General features: G+C 34.9%; 2 protein-coding genes across 2 annotated transcripts; both read right to left on the reverse strand.

Annotated features, from left to right (window-relative positions):
• Nucleotides 1-8,931: 8,931 nt before the first annotated feature.
• Nucleotides 8,932-10,566, reverse strand: LOC113293553 (beta-amyrin 28-monooxygenase-like). The gene is made up of 3 exons (XM_026542159.1): nucleotides 9,675-10,566; nucleotides 9,388-9,575; nucleotides 8,932-9,304 (listed from the first exon to the last, which is right to left on the reverse strand). The coding sequence occupies exons 1-3, from the start codon at nucleotides 10,216-10,218 to the stop codon at nucleotides 9,002-9,004; spliced, it is 1,035 nt and encodes a 344-aa protein (XP_026397944.1). The 5' UTR covers nucleotides 10,219-10,566; the 3' UTR covers nucleotides 8,932-9,001.
• Nucleotides 10,225-10,770, reverse strand: LOC113296234 (beta-amyrin 28-monooxygenase-like). Its single transcript, XM_026544552.1, has one exon. The coding sequence runs from the start codon at nucleotides 10,768-10,770 to the stop codon at nucleotides 10,225-10,227; it is 546 nt and encodes a 181-aa protein (XP_026400337.1).
• Between the last annotated feature and the right edge of the window lie 13,812 nt (nucleotides 10,771-24,582).

The raw sequence follows: 24,582 nt of genomic DNA on the forward strand, positions 1-24,582 counted from the left end.
GTAAATCTTAGAGAAGATAAAACTCAATACGATAGAACAAGTAAGATCCTACTAATGAAGCTATTTTGGAAGATGCGGAATGGTACAGATGAATGGGCAAAAAAATTTCAAGCTAAGTTTCGATATAAAAATGGGGAATTGATATATTATTATAATAAATCTTCCATTTGGCCTAGTATAAAATGGATAATAGAAGATATGCAAGAAAATACAAGGTGGTTGGTGGACGATGGAGCTGACATATCAGTTTGGAATGACAAATGGGCGTTGGAGAAGACATTAAAAGAGCTATATCCAGATAATTCTTATCTTCTGCAGTTCCCACAAATGAAAGTATCTGATTTAATACTTGATGGTGAATGGGTGATCCCAGGTGAGATTTTGACAATGATTGAAATAAATGATCTGTCGGTTATCAGTGAAGGGGATGATAGAAGGATATGGACAGGGACAAACTCTGGAGATTTCTCTGTTGCATCTGTTGTAGAAAAAAATAAGAGAAAGATTTCCTACATTGCAATGGGAAAAAAAGGTATGGCATCCCTCAGTGCACCCTAATATTTCAAGTAATGTTTGGAAACTTGCAAGAAACATATGTGCAACAGATGAGAACATGAAAAAAAAAGAAGGAAAGTACAACTAGCTTCTAGATGTATATTTTGTAAAAAGGAGGAGGATACCAAAGAGTATTTGTTATGGTTCTGTAACTTCAGTGAAATCATATGGAGCTGGTTGGGAGGAGTCTTCAATTTTATCAATGCTAGATCTTTTGAAGAACTTCTAACTTTGGCAAAAAAATAAGAGCCCTGCTGTTAAAGAGATTTGGAAAGTGGATTCTTTCATTACAATGAGTGAACTATGGGACATGAGAAATAGATGTGTGTTTGAGGAGGTCACCTGTTGTGCAGATGTTCTAAAGAAAAACATTGCTAAATTTACTGAAGAAAGTCAAGTAAGGGTGAAATCTCCAATGTGGAATACTACTTTTGATTTGTAGGTGCTGAAATTGTTTGGCCTCAAAAGTAGACAAGGAAGAAATGTAAGAATCAAGGAGGTTTTATTTACTCTGCCTAAACCAAATCAAGTGCTTTTATGATGTGATGGAGCATCCAGAGGGAACCCTGGGATTTCAGGATATGGTTTCATTGGAAGAAGAATTACAGGTGAATTCTTAGTTACAGTTTCAGGAGGATTGGGTGTGTCAACCAATTACTATGCAGAAGTCCTTGCAATTATAAATGCAGGTGAATGGGAAGTAAGTCAAGGCTTTCCTCATTTATGTCTTAGAACAGATCCAAATTCAGTGATCACGGCATTCCAATCCAAGAAAATCCCAAGGTTTGCCACGTCTAGATGGCATAAGATCTGTTCCAGTATACATTCCTGGGAATTCACACATAGCTACAGAGAAGTAAATCACTCTGTTGATAAACTTGCAAAGAAGGGGGCAAGTCTGGCTAGGGGAGAGAAGATCATTTTTGATACAAAACCAACCTTTTTAGGTATTCTGGAAAATCCAGATCAACACTACTTTAGATTTTACTAGAATTAAAAAGTAAAAATGTATTCTTGTTTTTCTTGTGTTTAGATTTTTGAGTTAGTTCCTTTGGAACTATAAAATCTTTTGTAAAGATTTTTGTGATTAATAAAAATGATTGTTTAGCAAAAAAAAAGAACAAGTAAGATCAGTATGCGCAACTACAGAGAAAATAGTTGGATCTGGCTTCACGAATCCAAATGAAGTCTTCAAGTCGATAACCTAATAATGGTTTTAGAAAAACCTAGATTAAAGGAGAATCGACTCTAGTACGTAACTAGGAACACACAGAAGTGTGGGGATTATGTTTTCCCATTGCTGGAGTTTTCCCTTATATAGTCTTTCAAAGAAGGGTTGGTTTCAATCAAATCTAAGATAACTTAGTAACAAAGCATTCAATACTCACCGTTAGATGAAAACCTGATTTAAGATTCAAGATAAGTCTGCTTAAACATAAAGCAATCAATCTCCACCGTTAGATGTTCTTAGCTTGTTACACACAAATGAAATATACCTTCATTTAGATAAGGGTTACCGTACCTAAACGTGTATATTTAGTTGGCTCAATAATAGTTAACCGAAGTTAGCCATATGAACATTTTTGTGTTAGATGTATTCATCTAACACTAGATCAAATATGAAGATCAATCAATCATGAAGAATAATCAAATGAATCTAATTGTGTTTCAAATAGAGTTGTTCAATTGTTCACTATCTCATAGAAAAATATAGGAACAAATTAAATCGGAATCGATTTGATTCGTGATCATACAAAGTACTTATACATGAATCAATTCATGAACATTAAGCCACGGTTTGCAAATATTGCATTCCTTAAATCATAAATGCTTTAGTTCATGAGTATGAGAATCATAAATGACCGATTCTAGAACTTCACCACTGTGTTCGCCAACCAGGTACGCGAACAGTAGCTCCAGACCTTGGCCTAGTCAAACCGTTCGCAGACCCGGTTGTTCCCCGGATCCATCTTAGGTAAACCCGTTCGCATACTAGGTACGCAAACAAGAGTTCCATACCTTCTCAAGTAAATCTGTTCGCATACTAGGTACGCAAACAATAGTTCCGGACCTGAATCATTACAATACAGTTCACATACTAGGTACGCATACCATGTTGTATCCAGACATGGGTAATTTTTCTAAACTTTGATTTCAATCATTCAAATATCTTTAGAAGGCGAAAATAGATGTCTCACACAAACTATTAGCTTCAAGTAATTTTCAAGTGATCGAATGACCAATACGAAACTTCTCAAGCTAACATCAAATGACTGTCTCACACAAATCATTTAAGATGTTCAAGGTAATTTTCACATGATCATCTTTTGATATTATATTTAGTTTCCAACAAACAAATTGTTTCCAAATATACTCATCAAGATATGATGAATATAGATAAAGCAAAAATCTTCCAACACATATTTCGAGAAACAGATAAGCGAGTTAAACTCAAGTCGACCAAATGTGTATAATGTAAAAGTCTATATAGCTATACGACTTAGCCTCATTAGAAGATAGAATAGGATAGACTTATGAGTGATGGATAAGTTTTAGTCTCCACATATCTTTGGTTGATGAAGTTCCTCCAAGCTCCTCCGTAGATCTTCGTCTTCAATTGGTGATCGCCGTGAAGTCTAAAGCTCAACTGCACATTCTATCCTAATCTGAGATATAGCTATAAGTAGACTATAATCAAGTATATAGTTCTCAGCTATATAGAGCACGAACTGAAGATAATGACTCAACAGAGAGCAGTAAGAGATAACTAAATCTTCATGTCTTCAATCTTCAATAGTCTTATGTGCCTTCACAATAAGAAACTTGATTCCTGACTTATGATCGATCATGCACAGAACGGAGTCTGTTAACAATGGATGATCATAAGTCACGTGAAGCTCTTGATCTAGTTCGAGTGACCTTATATCATAATTAAGAGAATATTATCAAGAATAAACAAGCTAGGTGCGGTCAAGAGTTAACAACATTTAGTCTATCAAATCAATAATCGAAAACTAAAATATAGAGCTCCTAGTGATTATTTATAAAATCGAAAACTTCACTATTTATAGACCAAGGTAGTTTGGACACCAAGGAATTTCAATAACTGAAGATGTGAAATAAATCACCTATATTCGGTTTTATGAATTCCAATCAATATCCAGCTGTACAACCGAAATCTTAAGGGACAACCTAATATTAGCTAGAAATTAGCTAATATATGTTTCAATAGATATGTTTTGATTTTTTTTAGCCTAGAAAATACTCTTCCATGAAGAACAAAACATATTAATTTCAAAAATCTCAAAAAGACTCTTTACTAATTTTGATTTGGGATCTCACCTTGAGTGTCAAGGAATATCTTTGAACAATTAAGAAATAAGATTTCAACACATTTTCAAATTACTCACTATGTCAAAATCTCGAATTTTCCTATTTTGCAAACCCAATTTCTAAATCGCACAAACCTTAAAGTGTACGTGACTTATTGAAATCGGTTTTTCTTATCGGGATCGGTTCTACCTTGACTCCCAATATGGGTATGGATCCGGTTCTATCTTGACTTCCAACATAAGCTAGGATCGGTTATACATAAAATCTTCAATGAAAACTAGACCATAATCCTTTTGATTTCCTTTTGAGTATGAAACAAGTGCATACATCTATATCCTTAAACTTATGTAATTAAACATAATATCTTAAGGTATGAAATCAAACCTATGCTCACTACACAATCTAGTAACGAGCTAAATATGTTGCCGATGTCGCAATTATGAAGTTCAAATGATAAGCATTATACTTCGTAAATCAATATAGCAATATAAAGTGCTTATTACTTATTGATATTTTGTTCCTTGACACTTTGATCACAATATGAAAATCAAGTCTATTATGCTAGAGTTTCACATATATAACTTCGCATGTTATATTTTCAATCAGAATGACTTGAAAGAAAACTATATAGAAATGGAAGCAAGTCAGGTCTTGTATTACTAACCTTAAGTGGAAGTATGATATTATCTTCGTTGTCGATACGTCTTTGAAATCTTCAAGTCTTCAGAGTAATACTTGTGTGTATCAACATTTCTAGACTTCCTAGTCTAACCTAACGAAGTTGACTCCAGTTATCTATTCAAGCAACTTATGATTTTTGGTACTAAAATATGACAACAAACCTTGACATACCAACGCTTGGTGGGTTCAACCAAGCAGTGCTCTAACAATCTTCCATTTTCTCAATTTTAGTGACAAAACTCTATTACACATGGAGAATACACGAATTAAAAGATACAGATATTACATTACATAATATTCTCTAAACTCACTCTTCATATGCTTGATTCCAAATTTCAACAGCTTTAATAACCTGCACATATTCAAAATAAATGTTGTTGTTGACGCATTTGAATAACAAAACTTTACTCCCCCTAAAGGAAAGCTAGGTAGATATTCAATTTGAACATATTTGTCAATCCTCTTTTGTAGTATGAAATACTACAAAGCAAGATGATTTGCTTCCCCTCCCCCCCCCCCCCCCCCTAGTATGTGTTATACTCTATAGATATATACTTTTCAGCACATATATCCTTTCTTAGTGATTGTAAATCACTCGTATACTCCATATATTTCTCCCCATTTTTGTCACAAAATGACAAAAACATGAAAGAGTAAAAGAGTAAACCGAAAGGATCTCACATGTTCATAAGAACTCATACAACCTATTAGAGTTATGCATGAAGGTCTAACATACCAATTTAGATAAGCAATACTAAAATCGAACCTACCTAAGTAATTTTCTCTAGCACCTTATCAAGTAAACAATTTCCCGAAAGCAATTTTCTCTTTGATTTGATAAGTCAAAAAAGAATAGAAATTAACCATGTTGCTTTTCAGGGTCCAATAATTCACAAATAATTGTACCTCATTTAGACAAGACAAAACTATGATACTAGTTTTCTTATCAAGTATCCTATTGGACTTGAACAATCGTACCTCATTTCAATAAGCCTAAACTAAGATCAAAACTAACTCAATTTTTCTTATCAGGAATCAATTTGACTAAACAATTGAACCTCGTATATCGTTAATAAAAAGCAAGAATAGCCAACTTAATTAGCTATTTTTAACGGGAGAAAACGATTCACAAACATAAATAAATTGTTACCTCTCTCTTCGATATGACAAACTAAGATCCAAATGGATCAAGTTTTCATATCAGGAAAGGATATCAAAAATAACTCTTCCCTCGGTTTCCACAACCACTCTCCCCACAAAGATAAGACACTTAAGCGCCAGATTAGTATATAACTCTCCCCCATGAGTTGTTATTCCATGCACGACAAAAGAATAACAAACAAAACAACCTTTACAGAAAAAGGTCGAAAAAGCCTTAGCTTTTACGTTGCCAATGCAAAAGATTAAAACATGTGAACTATTTAAGAGAGAACCCTCCAACCCACTATTCATGTTGTTGGTCTTCAAGTAGTTGAGCCTCGATCCATGTTGCTTGATGGTCCCTTGGATCTATCGTAGACTGGACTGTGTGCCCGTTGTAATAAAGCATTTGGTATTATAAATCCAACAGTAGGAAACTAGTGATCGGTGCATCTACAAAACGATTAATTAAGATGACAAAAATGAAATATTCAACAGTCATCACTAGTGTTCTTCAACACTTGATCTTATTAGTAAATCTACCTGCTTAATTATTCAACTCCTCAAACTCGAAGTCAATCAAGTCGGTAAAAAGGCTCGAACACAATTCCATCATCAGTAGTAATATCAGTTAGCCAGGAAGATTACGCCATTAAATAACATAACAATTAAACCTGTTCTCCAAAGCAGAATTATAATTTTAAAAATCCGTAGATGAGGAAGATTGATGGTTAAGTTTAGGTTCAAACTGAAAAGAGGATTCAATTAACATAGTCGCATCACAACCTTTTGTCGATGGATCACCAGATTTTAATTCCTTCTTCATCAACTGATCTATTATCTTTGAAATCATACCAAACATGGGCTCTAAACCCTAGCGACTCAGTTTAAAAGTTACCGACATGGGTGGTTTATCGATTTATCAGGGGTATGCAAAATAATTGTTTTTAATAGGGTTGGAAGTTTATCTTAGGGGATAGGCCGATAAAGGGGTATTGTTAGTATTTCCAAGGGTATATAAAGGAATACCCTTTAATAATTAGGTACGAAAAATTTACCGAATTTAAAGAAAGATCTCTAGTTAACAAGTTCTTAGTGGATGGACCTGAGGCCCATTTGCTAAATTTAAAAAAGATCTCCCGTTAATAAGTTTAGAATGATTTTTTTGAGGGGACCATGGTTTTATTAGGCCACCTTCCCTATAGTGATAAGGGGTATCCTAAAACGTTGAAATGACTAACCTACCCTTAACCTAATTTAATTTAAAACCAACCTAATAACCACCTATATATATAACCACCACCTCCTCCCACCACCACCGCCCACCACCGCCGATTATCACCACCACCAACCACCGATTACCACCACCACCACTGCGCACCACCGCCGATTACCACCACCACCTCCTCCCACCGCCACCGCCTATTTAAGAAATGTAACAACATCAATGCAATCACAATTAAGTTCGTTTACATAATAATTTTATCGAGTATAAAAGACACCATCCGCAACCAGATTCTGCCATGGGACCACTCCGGAGGTATTTTCCAACAAACCCTTCACTTTAATTTGATTTTGATTGCTTCAATCGTATAGAAATCATCAAAATAGAGTTTTAATAGGAGTTACAGAGCCATGTTCGGTTAGGCCGATTTTTCAAAAAATCCTAGTTTACTAACCGAACTTCTTGAAAATGAATAAAACGAAGAAAAATTCGGTTCTATTGGATTTAAAACTAAGTCACCGAACTCTCTGTTCGGTTGTTTCGCAAAAAAATTTAAAACTACAAAGTAATCGAACTCCACCCTTAGAACCGAAACAAAACAAATCCAGTCTAACCGAACTGTGTTGTTGTGCTCACTTTGTTGAGTTCCAAAATAACCGAACTTAGCCAATAGAGTTCGCTTTGTTCGCAAAAACTTTTAAAACTACAAAGTAACCAAACTTAGCCAATAGACGCTGAAACTTCACATTTTTTTTGTTTGTTAAGTTCGGTAACTTCACAATTTTATTGCAGAAACCGAACTCAGAGTTCGGTTGGTTAGCTGTTAGGTTCAAGTTTGCGAAATAACCGAACTTTGTAAACTTATATACTCTTATATTACGTAAAGTTCGGTTAGATCAAAAGTGCATGCAGTTTGCGAACCAACCGAACTTTGTACACCAAAGTTCGGTTAGTTGAGAACCAACCGAACATAACGCTGAAACTCCTAGAAATTCTATTATTTGAGAGTTCGGTAACCTGCGTTTTTGGAACAAGTAACCGAACTACACTTTCAGATGAGTTCGGATACTTGTTCATCTAACGGGGCAACCGAACTACAGCTTCAGATGAGTTTTGTTACTTGTTCTTCATATAAAGTAACTGAACTGTTCAAAATCCAGTTCAAATCCGGATCATATTGAAGATTAACAAATATTCTAGGAGAGGATGGAGATGAAGAACCAAATGAGTTTTCATCATTTGAATACTCAAACTTAGTGAATTGGGAAAATAAATTATTTTCCATGTTTTTCTCCTTCATCTTCTCTAACTCTACTCTCTCAATAATTCTACTCAACTAATAATAAATCCATCTTTTAATTTAATCTCACTAATTATTTCTAACTAAATCATTCACTAATCATAACCTAAAATTAATTAAGAGAGTAGATTAGGTATTAAATAAATAACTAGATATGGTATGACCTAAAATTACTTCTAATGCCTTTACCCAAAAAAAAACCATGATCCCCAAAAATCGTTCTAAGTTTAGTGGATGGACCGGACATTAAGTAGGGCCCATAATATTAATACATATTGGTAATTCCCAGTTAATTATTTCCATGTGTTAGCCGAGCATACGGACTCTTCAAATCGCCCCATTGCTAAGTGTTTTGGAACCCGGATTTAGCAACAGGGGCGCAGCAGCCGAGTGTGATTGTGAAGCTGTGTACGTAGTTTATCAATAACTCTATACGTACATCGGGTTTCTCCGGAATTAATCACCGAGTGAGAGTAAAATATGGAGCCCACTTTCCCACGCTACTCCCAATGCTAAGCACCCTAATGGAGACCGTCCGATTATGTTTACGGGAGATTTTCCGGTGAAAAGTCACAGTGCGTGTAGCACCATTTTATCAGATTAGAATTAAAGCACACTGATTTTGCAATAGCATAAAAGGAAGATGAAACTGATGGCAGAATTTGGTCAGGAACTACAAGCACATTACCAAAGCATGAAATATCAAAATCGTAAATGGCCACAATACATAAAGCAAATTATTTTGATAAATCATATCAGAGCAATAATTAGGTCGTCCGGGGTTGAAGACGGATCGGAAGCCCTTTAGCTGGCAACGGAAAGGGGTTGACTTTTATTTTTTCATCACCAGGAAGCAATTTTTCCCATCTGTACCTTCGCACGACGTGGTGCATGAAAATAAGCATTTGTATTCTAGAATACTCTCTTCCAGGACACATTCCAGGTCCTCCTCCGAATGCCACAAACGTGTATGGAGCAGGTCCTTTCCCTTGGAATCTTGAAGGATCAAACTTATCTGGATCTGGAAAATATTCTGGATTCTTGTGCGTCGAAGTTGCGCTCCAATATAACTGTGTAGAGTATGATTTAAAAATAAGTTATCAACCCTATTACTTAATACAAATTACATATGTAATTAATTTATTTTCGTTACCTTCCATCCCTTGGGAATGAAATAGCCTGCGTAAGTAAAGTCGGTCAATGCTTGAGTGAAAGCACCCTGGAGCGGTGGTGCAAGTCTTAATACTTCACATAGCACGTTCCATGAGTATTTCATTTTATGTATGTCACCCAGATTCAGCAGCTCTCCTGGTGCTTTGGAATTCGCGATCTTATTCTGCTCTGTTATCATCAAATGAACAAACTGGCGTTAATGTTTCAATAACAAGTACTATAAACATCACCTAGGACCATGTATATATGGATTATTTGAGGACTTACCACTTAAGACCTTGTCGAGGACATCCGGTAGCTCGACAAGATACTTCATCAGGACTGTAACAACAGCACTTGGGGTGTGATAGCTAGCGACAATCATAGAAAGAATCATATCCGCGATGTATGTTGCATTCATGAATTTCTTGGTTTTCTTAGTATCGCTATTATTATTAGTGTCAGCACAGGTGCCGTGGTCACCTTCATGATAGTTAATCTCATCACTGGATAGAATCATTTGTGACAGCATGTCTTTTATAGGTGGTTGTAGTATTGGAGTCGAGGAGGTTGAATTATTTTCCATCTTCTCCTTGTTCTCCTTGAACAGCTGCATTTGTTCCATCCTCTGCTCAATTATTCTTGTGAATTCCTTCCGGATAACCTTGGAAGCTTTTATAGCACGATTTAATGGTGTTCCCGGTAAATCAATAGGTATACTTAGGATTCCACCCATTACGAGATTAAAAGGCTTTAGTAACTCATCAACACGAGCTTGATCATCAATGCTCAAGAACAACCAGCAAGCCAATGAGAAATTGTGCATCTTCATTAAAGGTTATACATTAACCTCCTCCTTGTTATCCCAATGAGTATCGAAATGTTTAATCGCCATAGAATCCATCACGCCTACATACTTCCGGAGTATGGCAGGTTTAAGGATTAAAGGATACACTTTATTGCGGAGGTTCTTAGATTGTCTCGGTGCCGAGGGTAAGAATGCATCTTCTGAAGTTGGTATGATCTTGCGAATGGATGGTGGCCACCAAACCTTGACGAGTTTGTATTCATTAGAGAACATGAATTTGTTACCAGCGGCACCACTGAGAACAGTTATAGGCACACCAAGTAATGAAGATTTGAAGACTTTAGAAGAGTATTTTCGAACTCTATCATGAAAGAATTTCTCTGGAACACCTTTAAGACTTGTTTGAATAAATTCCAGAGTTTCTCCTATTATCGGCCAACCGGTTGTTCCAGGTGGCTGGACTCCCTTATCATGCTTTTTTTTGTTCGTGATTATGATTTTGAGACCATAAAAAGATAAAAAGAAGACTAATACTAGAAGAATACCCATACATATCCTCAACAAGTGATCACCCATTTTGTTGCTGTTGCTGCTCTAGCTGGGGTAAGTATGTACAAATGGTTTAGATGCCAGTTAAATTTATATACCAAACAAGAGACCAAACACCTAAGCAGAGACGTAGGTCTTGTTTATTTTAAAAAAGAAACTTCCATAGGTAAGATTCCCGTATGGACAATTTGACATTAAATTAATTAGTCAACTTTTTGGTTTACTCAATATCATCGTCAGAAACTGAGATAGGTTGTGATCGTGGAACGTGAAGACAGGGATCTTGCAGAAAATGTCAACTTTCGCTATCACTAGTAATTTTTAACCCTCCAACTTGTTTGCTATGATCAATTTTTATATTTCCCCGCATTTTAGTTTGAAGCTGGAACTTACACTAGTAGTAATTTCTACCTTCCCTTTAACAGTTATGTTTTTCTTTTTTTCCTTTTGCGACTAAGTTATTTCCGCCTGGCCTTTTCTACCTTCCCTGTAACAGTTATGTTTTTCTTTTTTTCCTTTTGCGACTAAGTTATTTCCGCCTGGCCTTTATGTTACATCCAACTCACCGACTCTTCTTCTTTTAACTTTCATACCAGAAAAAAAAGAATCGAACTTGAAATAAACAACATATATTGAACCCCATTTAAGACGTTTGTTCCTGTCGCATCCGCTTTTCATAAGGTGAAAATTACAGGGAGACCCATTTTTCGGATCTTTCCCACTGTGAAACCCACACTCAGAAAAGTTCAGGCGCGCACCCATTTTCTGGGGTGAAATTTCTCCCACACCCAGAATTTCTAAAATTATTTCTTCGCTTATTCTTCCTTGTTTTTCTTTTATTCTTCTAAATTGATTTGGAGATGAAGAAACTGTTTAGAAGCAGAAATCGAAATAGAGCTACATCAACAATCGATCTTAAAAGATAAATCCTCCTCTTGTTTCTTCACTCTACTCATACAACTTTTAGATCTGGTTATTTTTAAACAAAGTTTTGGAAAGAGTTTACAAAACCCATGAATTGATTTCCTCTTCAACGCAAGTTTTAAAACGAGTTTTGAATGCAGATTTGATTTCAGTGAATCGTATTTCACAAACCCATTGGATAAAGTTTGAAAACATTGGATATCAAAGTTTCGATACTGATTTGGGGATTTCTTCCCACGAACAAAATCTAATGGTTTCACTCTTCGTATGGCAGATATTATCAAAAGTTCTGACCTAATTGATTGCTTGCAGCGAAGAAACCAGACAACTTCTACAATCCCAGCTACAGACAGATTAGTTTCAATACTGATATATTTGATTCAGTTTCTGAATGGATTGAAATATGGAACTTATTTGTTCCACAAATACCATTTGCTAGAATTAGTATTTCATCCAGTTATACCATTGCTGAATTTCTACAAATCATTCCCAAATGTTGGATTATTTGTGTTCTTCACTCTTTATCTTGGGATTGTTAGAGACAGGAATTTCAGTAGATTTTTTAGGTTTAATTCATTACAAGTTATGATTATGGATTTCATGTTTGTTGTTCCTGAATTGATTAGGAAAGTGTTGGTGAGTGCGGATACAATGGAAGAGATTGGGTTTAAGTTTGGATTGCTGAAAATTAGTCATGATGTTACCTTTATGCTGACTGTCGCCGCGTTTGTTTACGCGTTTTGAAAATGTGTTCTTGGTAGGATACCTGAATTTCCTAGTGATACCTGATGAAAAATTGGGGAAGGACATTTTGTTTTAGAAGATAATTTCCACGGCAGGTGTTTGATTTTTGTGAAGGGGATCTGCATTATGTCGAGTTCACACTGTTGTGTGCTACCACTATGCTGTGTTATAGAGACCAGGCAGCCACCTTTGGTTACTGCATTATATGGAATTCACATTGCTGCTGCTACTATTGTGACAGAAGAGGACTTGAAGATGGATAAATGCTTTGTCGTTTTTGTTTTTCTAGATCATCGTATGATATCAACTTGCATCTTGGGATATTTAGAGTAAACTTGGGTCTAATTTATGAAGCTAATGGTATAATGAATCACATCTCTAATTTCTAGTCTCTTTGATTTATTTGAACTGTTATCAGACGTTGTTGTTGCATAACACCTACAATAATATCTACATCATGGTATGCAATCATGAAAGTGGATGCATAACCTGTTATGCATCCGAAAATATGACTGCATAATGCATTATGCATCAAGAAAATTGTTGCATAATCTTTTATTCATCGAGAAAATAGATGCATAACCTGATATGCATCATTTAAATATGGTTGCATAACGCATTATGCATCAATTTTTTATGTGCGAACTAAAATCAACCAAAACAATGGTTACATAACTTGTTATAGATGCATAACTTTGTTATGCAGATACATAACTTTTTATGCAGTCGAAAAAATTGTTGCATAATTCGTTATGCATCTGCATAATATGTTATGCATCTTTTTTGGAGGCTGCATAATGAATATGCAGTCAGTTTTCGAAATTTTTCCCTAAAACGATGATCACCTCCGATTTTTTCGTGAAAAACAAAATTTTGATATTGTTGTTTTTACTCGTTGCGTAGCTCTCTTTAAAAGATTTCCAACGATATAAAATTTATAAAATTCCAAGGCGCAGATTTTTAGATATGTTATATCCAAGTTGTGTTGCCAATTATACCCCTGAAAAATTAGGATGCATAACGAGTTATCCCTGAAAAAACAGTATGCATAACACTAGTGCAGATGCATAAATATTAATTATGGGTGTCACGGAAATAATTATGGGTGTCACGGTACCCAAAATTAATTGTGGGCCTGACAATGAAAATATTATTTTGTTTGGGTCTCCCCCTAATTTTCCCTTTCATAAGCCGATAGCATATGGAGACTCTTTTTAGGACAATCCTCATAGAAATTTGTAGGTTTCTATTTGTAGAAACTATCATCCTAGAAATAATATAATGGAGAAATTTTAGTATTGTTGACCTAGTCAATGTTTGGTCCTTTTTAAAAATATATAATATTGTTTGGTCCTAAGGTGGACAATAGCCACGCGGGATGACGTCATGGGTGATGTAATTAACGTTTGGTAGTAGCAGAAATATCCTTTTGGGACCATATATATTCAATTATTAAGAGAGAAGAAAATTATTTTCGGATTTACTTTCTCTCTTTTCTATAGTTTTCAAAAAATCTACTTTCATTTTTCCTTTTTTTTTCTCTGTTTGCGATGAAGACGATGATGATAAAGAGGATACAATGATGTTTTCTTCTTCTGTTGCTGCTGCTGCAATTACAGAAGACGAAGATGATGATTTTGTTTTTTATGGGGTTACGAATTCAGAGATTAAAAAGAGATTACGAAGAAGTTTTATTTTTGAAGATGATGATTTCTGATGTTACAATTACAAACGACGACGAAGATGATGATTTCATTTTCTGTTGATGTCAAAGAAGATTTATTAAAAGACGACAGAGATTACATGAGGAAGGTTGATTTGAAAGAATGAACTGATTTCGTGTAGATCTATGTTTGTTTTCATCATTTTTTTGATCTTCGATCTGATTTTGATGACTTAGGTTTTGTTGTGTGTGTTCATTTTTACGATGGTTGTTTTCAATGATGTTGTAGTTGTTGGAAAACGATTAATAAAATATGATTTTTAAAGTTTTAATAAAAATTATAAATTACAGTTTTCTTTTGTGAATGAAAAACTTATTAGTCCCACACCGTGGAGTTTCCACTTTTTAGTTGTTTTAAGTTGTATTATTCCATTATTTAAAGAAATTCACTACTTTTGTAAAGAAATCTATAGGAAAGGGGTTGCTCTATATTTTAGAGGGACCCTTAAGGGAAAATATTTTATAGCGTTTCTTAAGCGTTCGCGATTGTCCTTAACGGTTTTTTCGGAGTTGACAAGCTCAAGTTGAGCATCTACTACATATGCTAGTAGTAGGTGTAGTAGGGTGTTTTATCCTGGAGATATCCGTCCTGTGAGGGCTATAACATCACTCTTGAGTGTATCCGGGCGCTAATGTCTTAAGGGAAACGTGTTGAACACGTGACTCACTCTGTTTTTCCAAAGTTTTTCCTGGTTGCTTTTGCAGAGATTTTTGGAGCTCGTCCGTTTCATCAAATCGATCACTTCCACTATAAAGGAGCTAAGTATCAATAACTTTTGCTTATTTGATTTTTTCCTTATTTTTAATTATGGCACCCAACAATCTTAAGACATTAAAATTTGTAATAATCAAGAATGGTTGATTGGTTTGTGAATCATGGATGTTAATGATGGAGTGGAAAAACAGAAAACGATTTTTTGGTCAGTAGTAGATTTTCGGGTTTATCTCTTAACCTAGAAGGAATTTCGGTGAACCCTTTTAACCTAATGTATTAAACATCCTGATAGTTATCCACATAAAATTTCAGAATTTTTGGAGTTGTAAAAGTATTTTTTGATATTTTACAAAACAGAGAAACGTTCCTGAAAAATTCTGACGGGCAGAAATTTGTTGTTGAATAAACTAGTTTTTTATGGGATAACCATGAGTTTTTTGAAATGGTGATTCAAACAAAGTTTGTATATATAGATGTTATCTTCAAAAATCATATCTTAATTTCCGATTCAGAATAGTGGTTTGTGAGATGTGGTGTCTGCAAAAACGTCGTGCATATGGCTGAACACAAATCTTCCAAAGCTGACAAAGGTGAGAACCTCAAACGCAATTCTAAGCGTAGTTCTCATAAGAAAGATATGTTTCGTAAACCTAAATATAGCATTATCTTAATTAAGGATGAGTGTTATCTTTGTTAAATTCCCGTCCACGCGGCAGTAAAAGTGTACACAACATAAACCTTAATAAGTAAAAAGTTAATGCTAATTTAGTCGAAACAAACTAGAACGAGTTCAGTGGAATGATGTCGGAAGTTATTTTAATAACCAATGTGAGAGACTGATGGGTGGACTCTGGAGCCACTAAGAATGTTTGTTGAAACAGAGACCTGTTCACCTCCTATCAGAGGATAGGGGATGTCGAGAAACTCTTTCTGAGTAACTCATCTGCGACAGAGGTTGCATAAAAGGAAAAGGTCGAGCAGAAGCTCATATCTGTAATATTCTCACATTGGATGAAGTTTTCATGTTCCGGGCATATGCAAGAATCATGTATCTTGTTCTCTTGTAGATGGTAAAAGATTTAAGATTTTAATTGAATCTACAAAACTTGTTGTAACTAGGCAGTGATTTCTTAGGCAAGGGTTATAAGACTTTGGGTCTATATAAGCTTAACGGAAAAAACTGATGAAGTGAACATAGTTGATTCTTGTGCTTTCTTTGTGTAATTGAATGTTTTGCATGATATACTTGGAACCGTAAACTTAAAAGTCAATGCTTAGACTGGCCAGCATAGGCTGCGTACCCAAATTTAATTTGGATTTTGAACACAAAAGGGAAATCTGTGTAGAATCAAAATATGTTATAAAACCTTTTAGCACAAATGTTTAGAGTAATTCTAAGCCCTTAGAATTAATTCAGTTAGGCCTAGTTGACATGAGTTCAACCCAAAACCACTGTGGTAAAAGATGGTTTGTAACTTTCGTAGATGATTGTACGAGGTATTATCTTGTATACTTGCTTAGGGATAAGGATGATGCCTTAGAAGCCTTAAGATGTATAAACTTGAAATTGAAAACCAATCAGAAGCCTTGAACATAACAACTGCATCCTTAAGGAGATGAAATTGCCATATTGGTTAGTTCAGGATTACCTGCGGCCTTGTGGGGGGAGGAAGTCCTTTAACTAGTATATCCTGAATAGAGTACCCTTTAAGGATCAGATGAAACTCCATATGATTTATGGAAAGGTAGATGACCTTCTTATGAATGCGTCAAAGTGTGGGGTGTTTGACTAAGATTGTAATTCCTCTTCCTAAAAGAACTAGATTGAAACCAAAAATGTTGATTGTGTCTTCATATAGGGTATGCTGAGTATACTTCTACATATAGATTTTTGGTTGTGTTTCTATTTCACTTTGTGTGATTTTTCTGACTTTGTGTGAATATTATTACATCTAGGGATGCTGAGTTCTTTGAACATGTTTATTCTAAACCTGTACCTCATTAGAGATGTGTTGTTGATCCCCTAGATTTATTTTCAAATAGTCAGAACTTATCTTAAAGGAAGATGAAGTTGATGTTGAGCCTAAGAGAAGTAAAACAATTAGACTTGAGACTTCTTATGAAACCGACTTCATAACATGCCTAGCTTAGTCTAGCCCAGACTTGTAAAGAAGCCTTGATATCTACTGAAACCCCATTCTGGTAAGAAGCTTCATTTAGTGAAATGGACTCAGTCCGTCGGAACCTGACTTGGGAGCTTGCTAGTTTACCTCCAGAGTAAGACCATGGATGTAAATGAGTCTTTAAGAGGAAACGAGGTAGATGGAACTGTGGAAAAATATTAGCTAAGTTGGTAGCTAAAGGCTATAAACTAAAGAAGGTGTAGATTTCCTTGATTCTTATTCACTTGTGACGAGAATTACTTCGTTGAGATGCTAATTGATATTGCTTCATAAACAACTTGGAGATACATCAGATGGATGTTAAGACAGCTTTTCTAAAACGTGAATTAGATAAAGAAATTTACATAGACCAACCTGAGGACTTTGTAGTGAAAGGTTATGAAGACAAAGTTTGTAAGTTGAACAATTTTGTATGGTTTTAAATAAGCACGTAAACAATGACATGGAAAATTTGATCATGTGATAATGTGTAGTGGATTTAAGTTAATGAATCTTACAAGTATATTTACAAGTAACTTGTTAAGGATGCCTGTGTGATTGTATGCTTGTATGTTGATGATATGCTTATACTTGATACAAACATAGATGTGATTAATTCCACTAAAAACATGCACTGAATGAGAACGTTGACTTGAAAGACTTAGGCCTTTGATGTAATCTTAGGGATGAGGATTAGAAGATAATCAACATTTAGTCTTAGTCGTTCTCATTATGTTGAATTTGTGCTTAAGAGATACAATCAGTGTGATTGTAAGCCTGCTGTACTCCATACGATTCTTGTAGTAGACTCAGAAAAATAAGGGTAATGGAGTATCTTAACTTGAATACTCAAGAGTTATAGGATGTCTGATGAATTTAATGAACTGTAAGAGTCCAGACATTGCCTATATGTGAGTAAGTTAAGTATATATACTTGTAGTCCAGAGCAAGAGCTTGGGATGCACTTAGTAGAGTATTATGGTACCTAAAATACTCTATTACCTTTTGTTGATTTATGAAAGGTATCTTGTTGTCCTTGAGGGACTTTGTGATGCAAACTGGATAGTTGACTCAGAGGAGTCTAAGTCTACGAGTGGATATGTTTTCACTCTAGCAGAGGGTTTGTTTTTGGAAGATTTCAACAAACATATATTGCTCAATTCATTATGGAATCTGAGAGTATTGCGTTAGATAAAGCACGAGAGGGGGCCGAGTGCCTAAGATGCTTTTTAGAAGACATTCCTCTCTGGCATAGGCCTGTGCCAGCTATATCTATACATTGTGTTAGCCAAGCTATAATAGCTAAAGCTAAAATAACTAATCTCAATCGGCGTTATTTCCATTGATTGGATAAAGTCCAAGGAGAATATCGCGCAACCTTTGACGAAAGGTTTATCCAAGAGATAGTTAGAAATGCATCGAGGGGGATGGGGCTTAAGCTCATAAATTAAACTTGCCATGAAGGATACTCAACCTTGCTGACTGGAGATCCCAAGATCAAGGTTTCGAATGAGACAACTAATTTGTGGTGGGTAAAGGTAAACACTATCAGAGAATTTTATTCTCTGTCCCTTCCCTATGGTGTAGACGTGATAGTGTGACTGCATGTGAAGGATGACTTTTAAGAAGTCTTAATGAGTTCTATAGTTTCAATTTAAGATTGAAGTGGGGTGTAGCAGTAACACTCTTTATGGAAACTCACCTATCTGAATGAGGAAGTGGGCCGCTTCCTATGAGAATATGAGCTTTGATTCTCTAGAGCATTCTGAGAAACAGGATGTCCAGGGCCAAATTGGACAAAACGGCACGAGCTTGGCAGCAACTTGGAGATATCACCGTGGTTGTTATCGCGAATTACATCAAATGCTAGCAGTTCAAGACATAGTTCACGGTCTCTAGCAAGTAATTCCGGTAATATCTCACTAAGCAAAGGTTCAAGGCCTCATGGACACCTCTGCCTAAAATGGTATTTCCTTCGCTTTTTATGTGATTTTCGTTTTGATGGTTTTGGTATTACTGGAACTTAGGACCTAAGGGTCACTAAGGGTTCACTAGTTCATGCTTTTTCACTTTAGTGAAAGGAACCTTTAGTCTCACTTGTGAGGAACTAAAGATGAAAGCTCTCTATACTATATGATTTTTGCAATCCATAGTATGACCCTGGGGTCAACACACTGTTGTGTGAGGGAGATGACGTTGGAATGGATAGTATGACTTCAACATGCACGATCTATCTGTCTGTGCAGTCAGTTCGGGTCGTGACATTGGGTTGTTGATTTACCAAGATCTATCTGTGTTTTCGTGTTTTATTGAGTTTTCATTCATGTGGGGATTGTTGGAAAACGATTAATAAAATATCATTTTTAAAGTTTTAATAAAAATTATAAATTATTGTTTTATTTTGTGAATGAAAAACTTATTAGTCCCACACCGTGGAGTTTCCACTTTTGAGTTGTTTTAAGAGACTATATAAGCTTTTTAGTCCCACATCGGGGAGTTCATATTTTTAAGTTGTATTATTCCATTATTTAAAGAAATTCACTACTTTTGTAAAAAAATCTATGGGAAAGGGGTTGCTCTATATTTTAGAGGGACCCTTAAGGGAAATATTTTATAGCGTTTCTTAAGCGTTCGCGATTTTCCTTAACGGTTTTTCGGAGTTGCCAAGATCAAGTTGAGCATCTACTACATATGCTAGTAGTAGGTGTAGTAGGGTGTTTTATCCTGGAGATACCCGTCCTGTGAGGGCTATATCATCACTCTTGAGTGTAGCCGGGCGATAATGTCTTAAGGGCAATGTGTTGAACACGTGACTCACTCTGTTTTTCCAAAGTTTTGCCTGGTTGCCTTTGCGGAGATTTGGGGAGCTCGTCCGTTTCATCAAATCGATCACTTCCACTATAAAGGAGCTAAGTATCAATAACTTTTGCTTATTTGATTTTTTTTTCCTTATTTTTGATTATTGCACTCAAAAGTAGTAACATGGTTCGTTGAAGACTTGGGAAAGCAGATTTTTAGACTTAATTTTAAAGCAAAAATATAACAAACTCAAAATTAAAAGTGTCGTGAAAATTATGGAGAGATTGGGGCTAGGATTCCGCTATTTGCCAATTCCAAAGTGATACTAATTATAATCATGCAATTTCACACGTTCAATTTGATTCTCAACTATTGCAAAATTAGATTTTTAGAAACAACAAATGTTAATCCAAAGCATGGGACATCAAAACCCTGGGCTAAGCATGTTCCATCAATAGAAAATACAATTGTTTAACAAAAAGCATTAAATATATTTTAAATCTAGGAAAATAATCATAAATAAAAATTGCACAAATTAAATAATTAAGAGTTACCACTTTTCATTGGCAAGATAGCTTCCTCTGTCGCCCCAAGGATTGGGTTTAGCCCATCATTTTTTAAACTTTCTCAAAATATTAATTCATGCTTAAAAAAGTGTTTACAAAGATGAAATGGAGAGAAAATGATGAAAATCGGGTGTTTGCAACTTTTATAATTGTTCCAAAACACTGTTACAAAGAACGATAACAAATATGCGTCACTGGCACTGTAGCGGTACGACCCTAACAGATCTGTCGTTGACGCTGTTGAAGAACGACGGTTTTTGGCTGTCTGTTCTTCGTCTTCCACAGGAGTAGACAAATATTCTCTGCAACTCGATCAATCTCCTCTCTGCAGCTCTCTATTCTCTTCTCAACTCTATGTACCCCCTTCTCTGATCACAGGCACCCTTTTTATACTCTACAGCTACAAAATATCCCCTCATAACTCCTCCAAATCTTCTCTTTTATTTCTTTGCAAAATACGGGAATAATTTCCCTTTTTAATCTCTTCGCGCGTCTGTTGGAAGCTCCGATCATGCAAACATGAAATACGCACGTAATAGATTGAGCAGAACACTCTCAGGACACATGCAAACTCCAAATATAACTCGAAGAAAATCCCCGAGAATATTTATCCTCTTTGTTTCTTATGTTCGCACATTTTATTCCTTCTTTCTCGAAACAAACCTCGTTACCAAATCTATTTTGCTGCAGTAACTCGATATCTATCCAAATCAAAGAGAAAATCTGACAATATCTTTTCAAAATTTTGACCCAAAAATCACGCAGGAGAATAACTACTTTCCCGCCAAAATCTGCTTTTCAAACGAACAAGGTGAACTTCCCCTTATCCCGTGATGGGTGCCGATAGCATCTGGTAGTGAATAGTAAAGAGGGTTTCCCTTAGCAAATGGGTTGCCCCTTATCCAAAACTGAGAGTCCCAATAACATGTATCCTCTGGGTGCCTTTATCAACTTTTCGAGCCGAATTTCCACACAAGTTTATTTCTCCAAAAACACCTACACATACACAAGAATACCAAAATAAGTACAAAATCGAGCACTAGCATATGGACCATTGAGGACAACTTAGACACAAAAATGTGTCTATCAGACACCACTGTATTAAGTCGTTATAAACACTAGGAAACTATATTGACTTTGGTCTGGAATGTGGTTGAGACAGAATAAACCTTCCAATCTACTCTATTGCAGTTGTGTCCTTATATTGTCTTTTGATCCTCTGAGCAACTTATGCACTTGATTCCCCTAGATAACGTCCTTTATATGCATATGTGTATGAGTTGCATTACAGTACTTTATGTAGACTAGTGCTACCTTACCTCAAACATGCGCCTAAGGTGACATAAATATTTCATTTGATTTCGATGAATCTGATTCACAAGATTATGATTTATATTCGTCAAAACACATAGAGATACATAATCAATCTATAAAACAATATATCAAACTAAATATTTATCTAAGATGATTTCTTGTAGAAAAATTCAATACCGGATTCAAACATAAGCGTTATACTTAATCGAGATTGAAGTTTTCTATCAAATCTAAATTTGATCTATAATTCTTGATTGGCTTTATAGTTGAAGAGAATGAACTTTGAATAAAAAGTTAATAATTATAAATAGGTCAAACTGAGATACATGTTAGAAAACTATCTTAGAAAGATAGGTTGACCTGCTTTTCACGGATCCCTAAGTGAAGTCTTTTTAAAGTCTTACCTTAGATATCGAGGAACCTTTGGTATTTGAGGAAAAAATTCTAAAAAGAGACACCATGTAGAGGATTAAATTTTCTTTGTTGTAGATATGTCCACTATATATGTAACTAGAAACCGATCAAGGTTAGGTTGTTTTAGATGTAAATAATATTCTCTTGCAACCCAAACTTCTAAGTCTAGGATCTTTCCTACGATACAAAATACATTTTTTTGTAGTTAGACCTTGACTTACATTTGAGTTTCTTTCCATAGTTTGAAGTAGTAGAAATATTTAGCATCAAGTAAATTTTATATGAGAATTACTTCCAAAGATATCATCAAACTAATAATAGTATACAATGTTCAAACAATGTTGCAATTGCTTAAAAAAAGATCTAATAACTTGGCTCACAAGTCAAATCAATCCTTGGTAAGAGCTAAAACTTTTCCCGTAAAAAAATTAATTAAGAATGGAAATAGTGTGGACCCAAAAATATAAATTGGTTCATTGTACGCAATTTTAGGTTTGCAAACTCTCAAAGGTAGGTTCGCGAACTCAAGTGAGTTTAGGGTTCAAGAACTTTAAAATCTTATTAAGGTCGTGAACTTACAAAGTAGGTTCACGAGCAAAATGATTCTCGGGTTCAGGAAATTTTAATTTTAATTAGGTTCTCCAAATCAAAATGAAATTAATTATAGTTTAGGAAGTTTGGATTTCAATTAGGTTCTCGAACTCACAAAAATAGGTTCGCAAACTCAAGTGTACTTTAGAGTTTAGAAACTTGCAGCACTAAATAGGTTCATGGACTGATCAATTAGGTATACAAACTCAATTACGCCGTGTTCATAGAACGTTTCTTACTTGGTTGGTTATTCGAAAAGTTTCAAGTCAAGACTCGAATTCAAAACATCACAGGATATTTTCCATTGGCTAGTCTATGATATGATGTATCCTTATTTACAATTAGATGATTTACTAAAAGTTCTCGACTTTTCTACGTAAGATAAATAGATAAGCAGATAGACAAAAAGGAAAAATTTCGGAAACAAATACAGTCTTCGTTATTAAATTTCAATGAAGTTATTCAAAATGATATTTTCGTGTGATCTTTAATGTTCCATTTTCAAGAGTAACTTGGATAATTCTAAGACTTTATCACCTAAAATAATCTAGTAGAAACAGGCTTTAGTATGCTACAAATCAAAAAATGGTGTTGGCATCCAAATTTGATAACAAACTTGATATACCAATACATGTGGGTTACCCCAAGAATTTTATCTCACACATATATTTGAACTAAAGGCAGTAAAAAATACTTCATATTTGAATATTAATGCAAACTTGATTCGTCAACTCTAATAGGCTATTTTAAACCTAAAAAAAGTTCAGGGTATCACCTCAAGTTACTCTTCCAACACCCTAATATGGTTCTTTAGGTTAAATCATCGATCAGTCGGTCAAACTCACAAGTTTTGGTATGTCAAGCTTATTGTTATATTTAGTTGAGCAAAACTATATCATGATTTATAGTCTAGATGAAGACTAATTATCATATTTACTCATATTATGTACCATTCTATCTACTGAGACGTATCTTATGACTTTAGTATTATATATGATGAACATTGCAAAGAAGAATTCAAGCAATAAGGAGAAAACAAGTTAGTTCTTATGTTCACAAACTGATTTAATCAATTCACCAACTTGAACTTATAAAAATAAAGACTTTATAAAGAAACCTCAACTAATTAACTCGCATACACGAACTGATTTGCTTATTTCACGCTGGTCGATTTTGAGATAAACCTAGATATTAAATCTTTCAATATATACATTTCACGAAGGTTGATTTTGAAGGTTTCTTGGATACCTTTTTGCATTAAGATACACAAACTATTTTGGAAAGTTTGCGAACTTGTCAAATACAAACGGCTCTTGAGTTACGAAACTACTATTTGTTCGCAAACTGATTTGGACAGTTCACAAACTGATTTGGTCTTGTTATAGTTACACTCCAATTTAATCTTGTCGGCTCCAGAATTGCTTAACCATTTTCCTTGGCAAACCATTTGGAGCATAACATATAGTTGTGGTTAAACATATCTTCTTTGTGATTCAAATCAAACTTCTTACATGCTTACATGTACAATCTATATGGAGAAATTAAAATTTCTTGGTTACAAAAAAAATCGTAGAAAACACCAATACCATTGTCACAAGAATCATCTTCAACGATGAATTCCTTAAAAAAAATCAGCAAGTGCTAGGACTTGTTTTCTATTTGTTGCTAGTTGAAGTTGTTAAATGCAGAACACCATTAAAATAAATTCTTATTCATAAGGTTTGTGAGAGGTATTTGATGAGGCCAAAATTCTTAACAAACTTTCTATAATAAATTTTGAGGCATAAAACACCAGGTAACTCCTTTAAAGTAGTTGGAAGAGGTTATTCATTCATGCCACAGTTTTAGCAGGATCACAAGTCACTCCATCAAAAGTTATAATATGTC

The sequence above is a fragment of the Papaver somniferum genome, chromosome 7 (genome assembly GCF_003573695.1).
Source record: "Papaver somniferum cultivar HN1 chromosome 7, ASM357369v1, whole genome shotgun sequence".
NCBI classification, from domain to species: domain Eukaryota; kingdom Viridiplantae; phylum Streptophyta; class Magnoliopsida; order Ranunculales; family Papaveraceae; genus Papaver; species Papaver somniferum.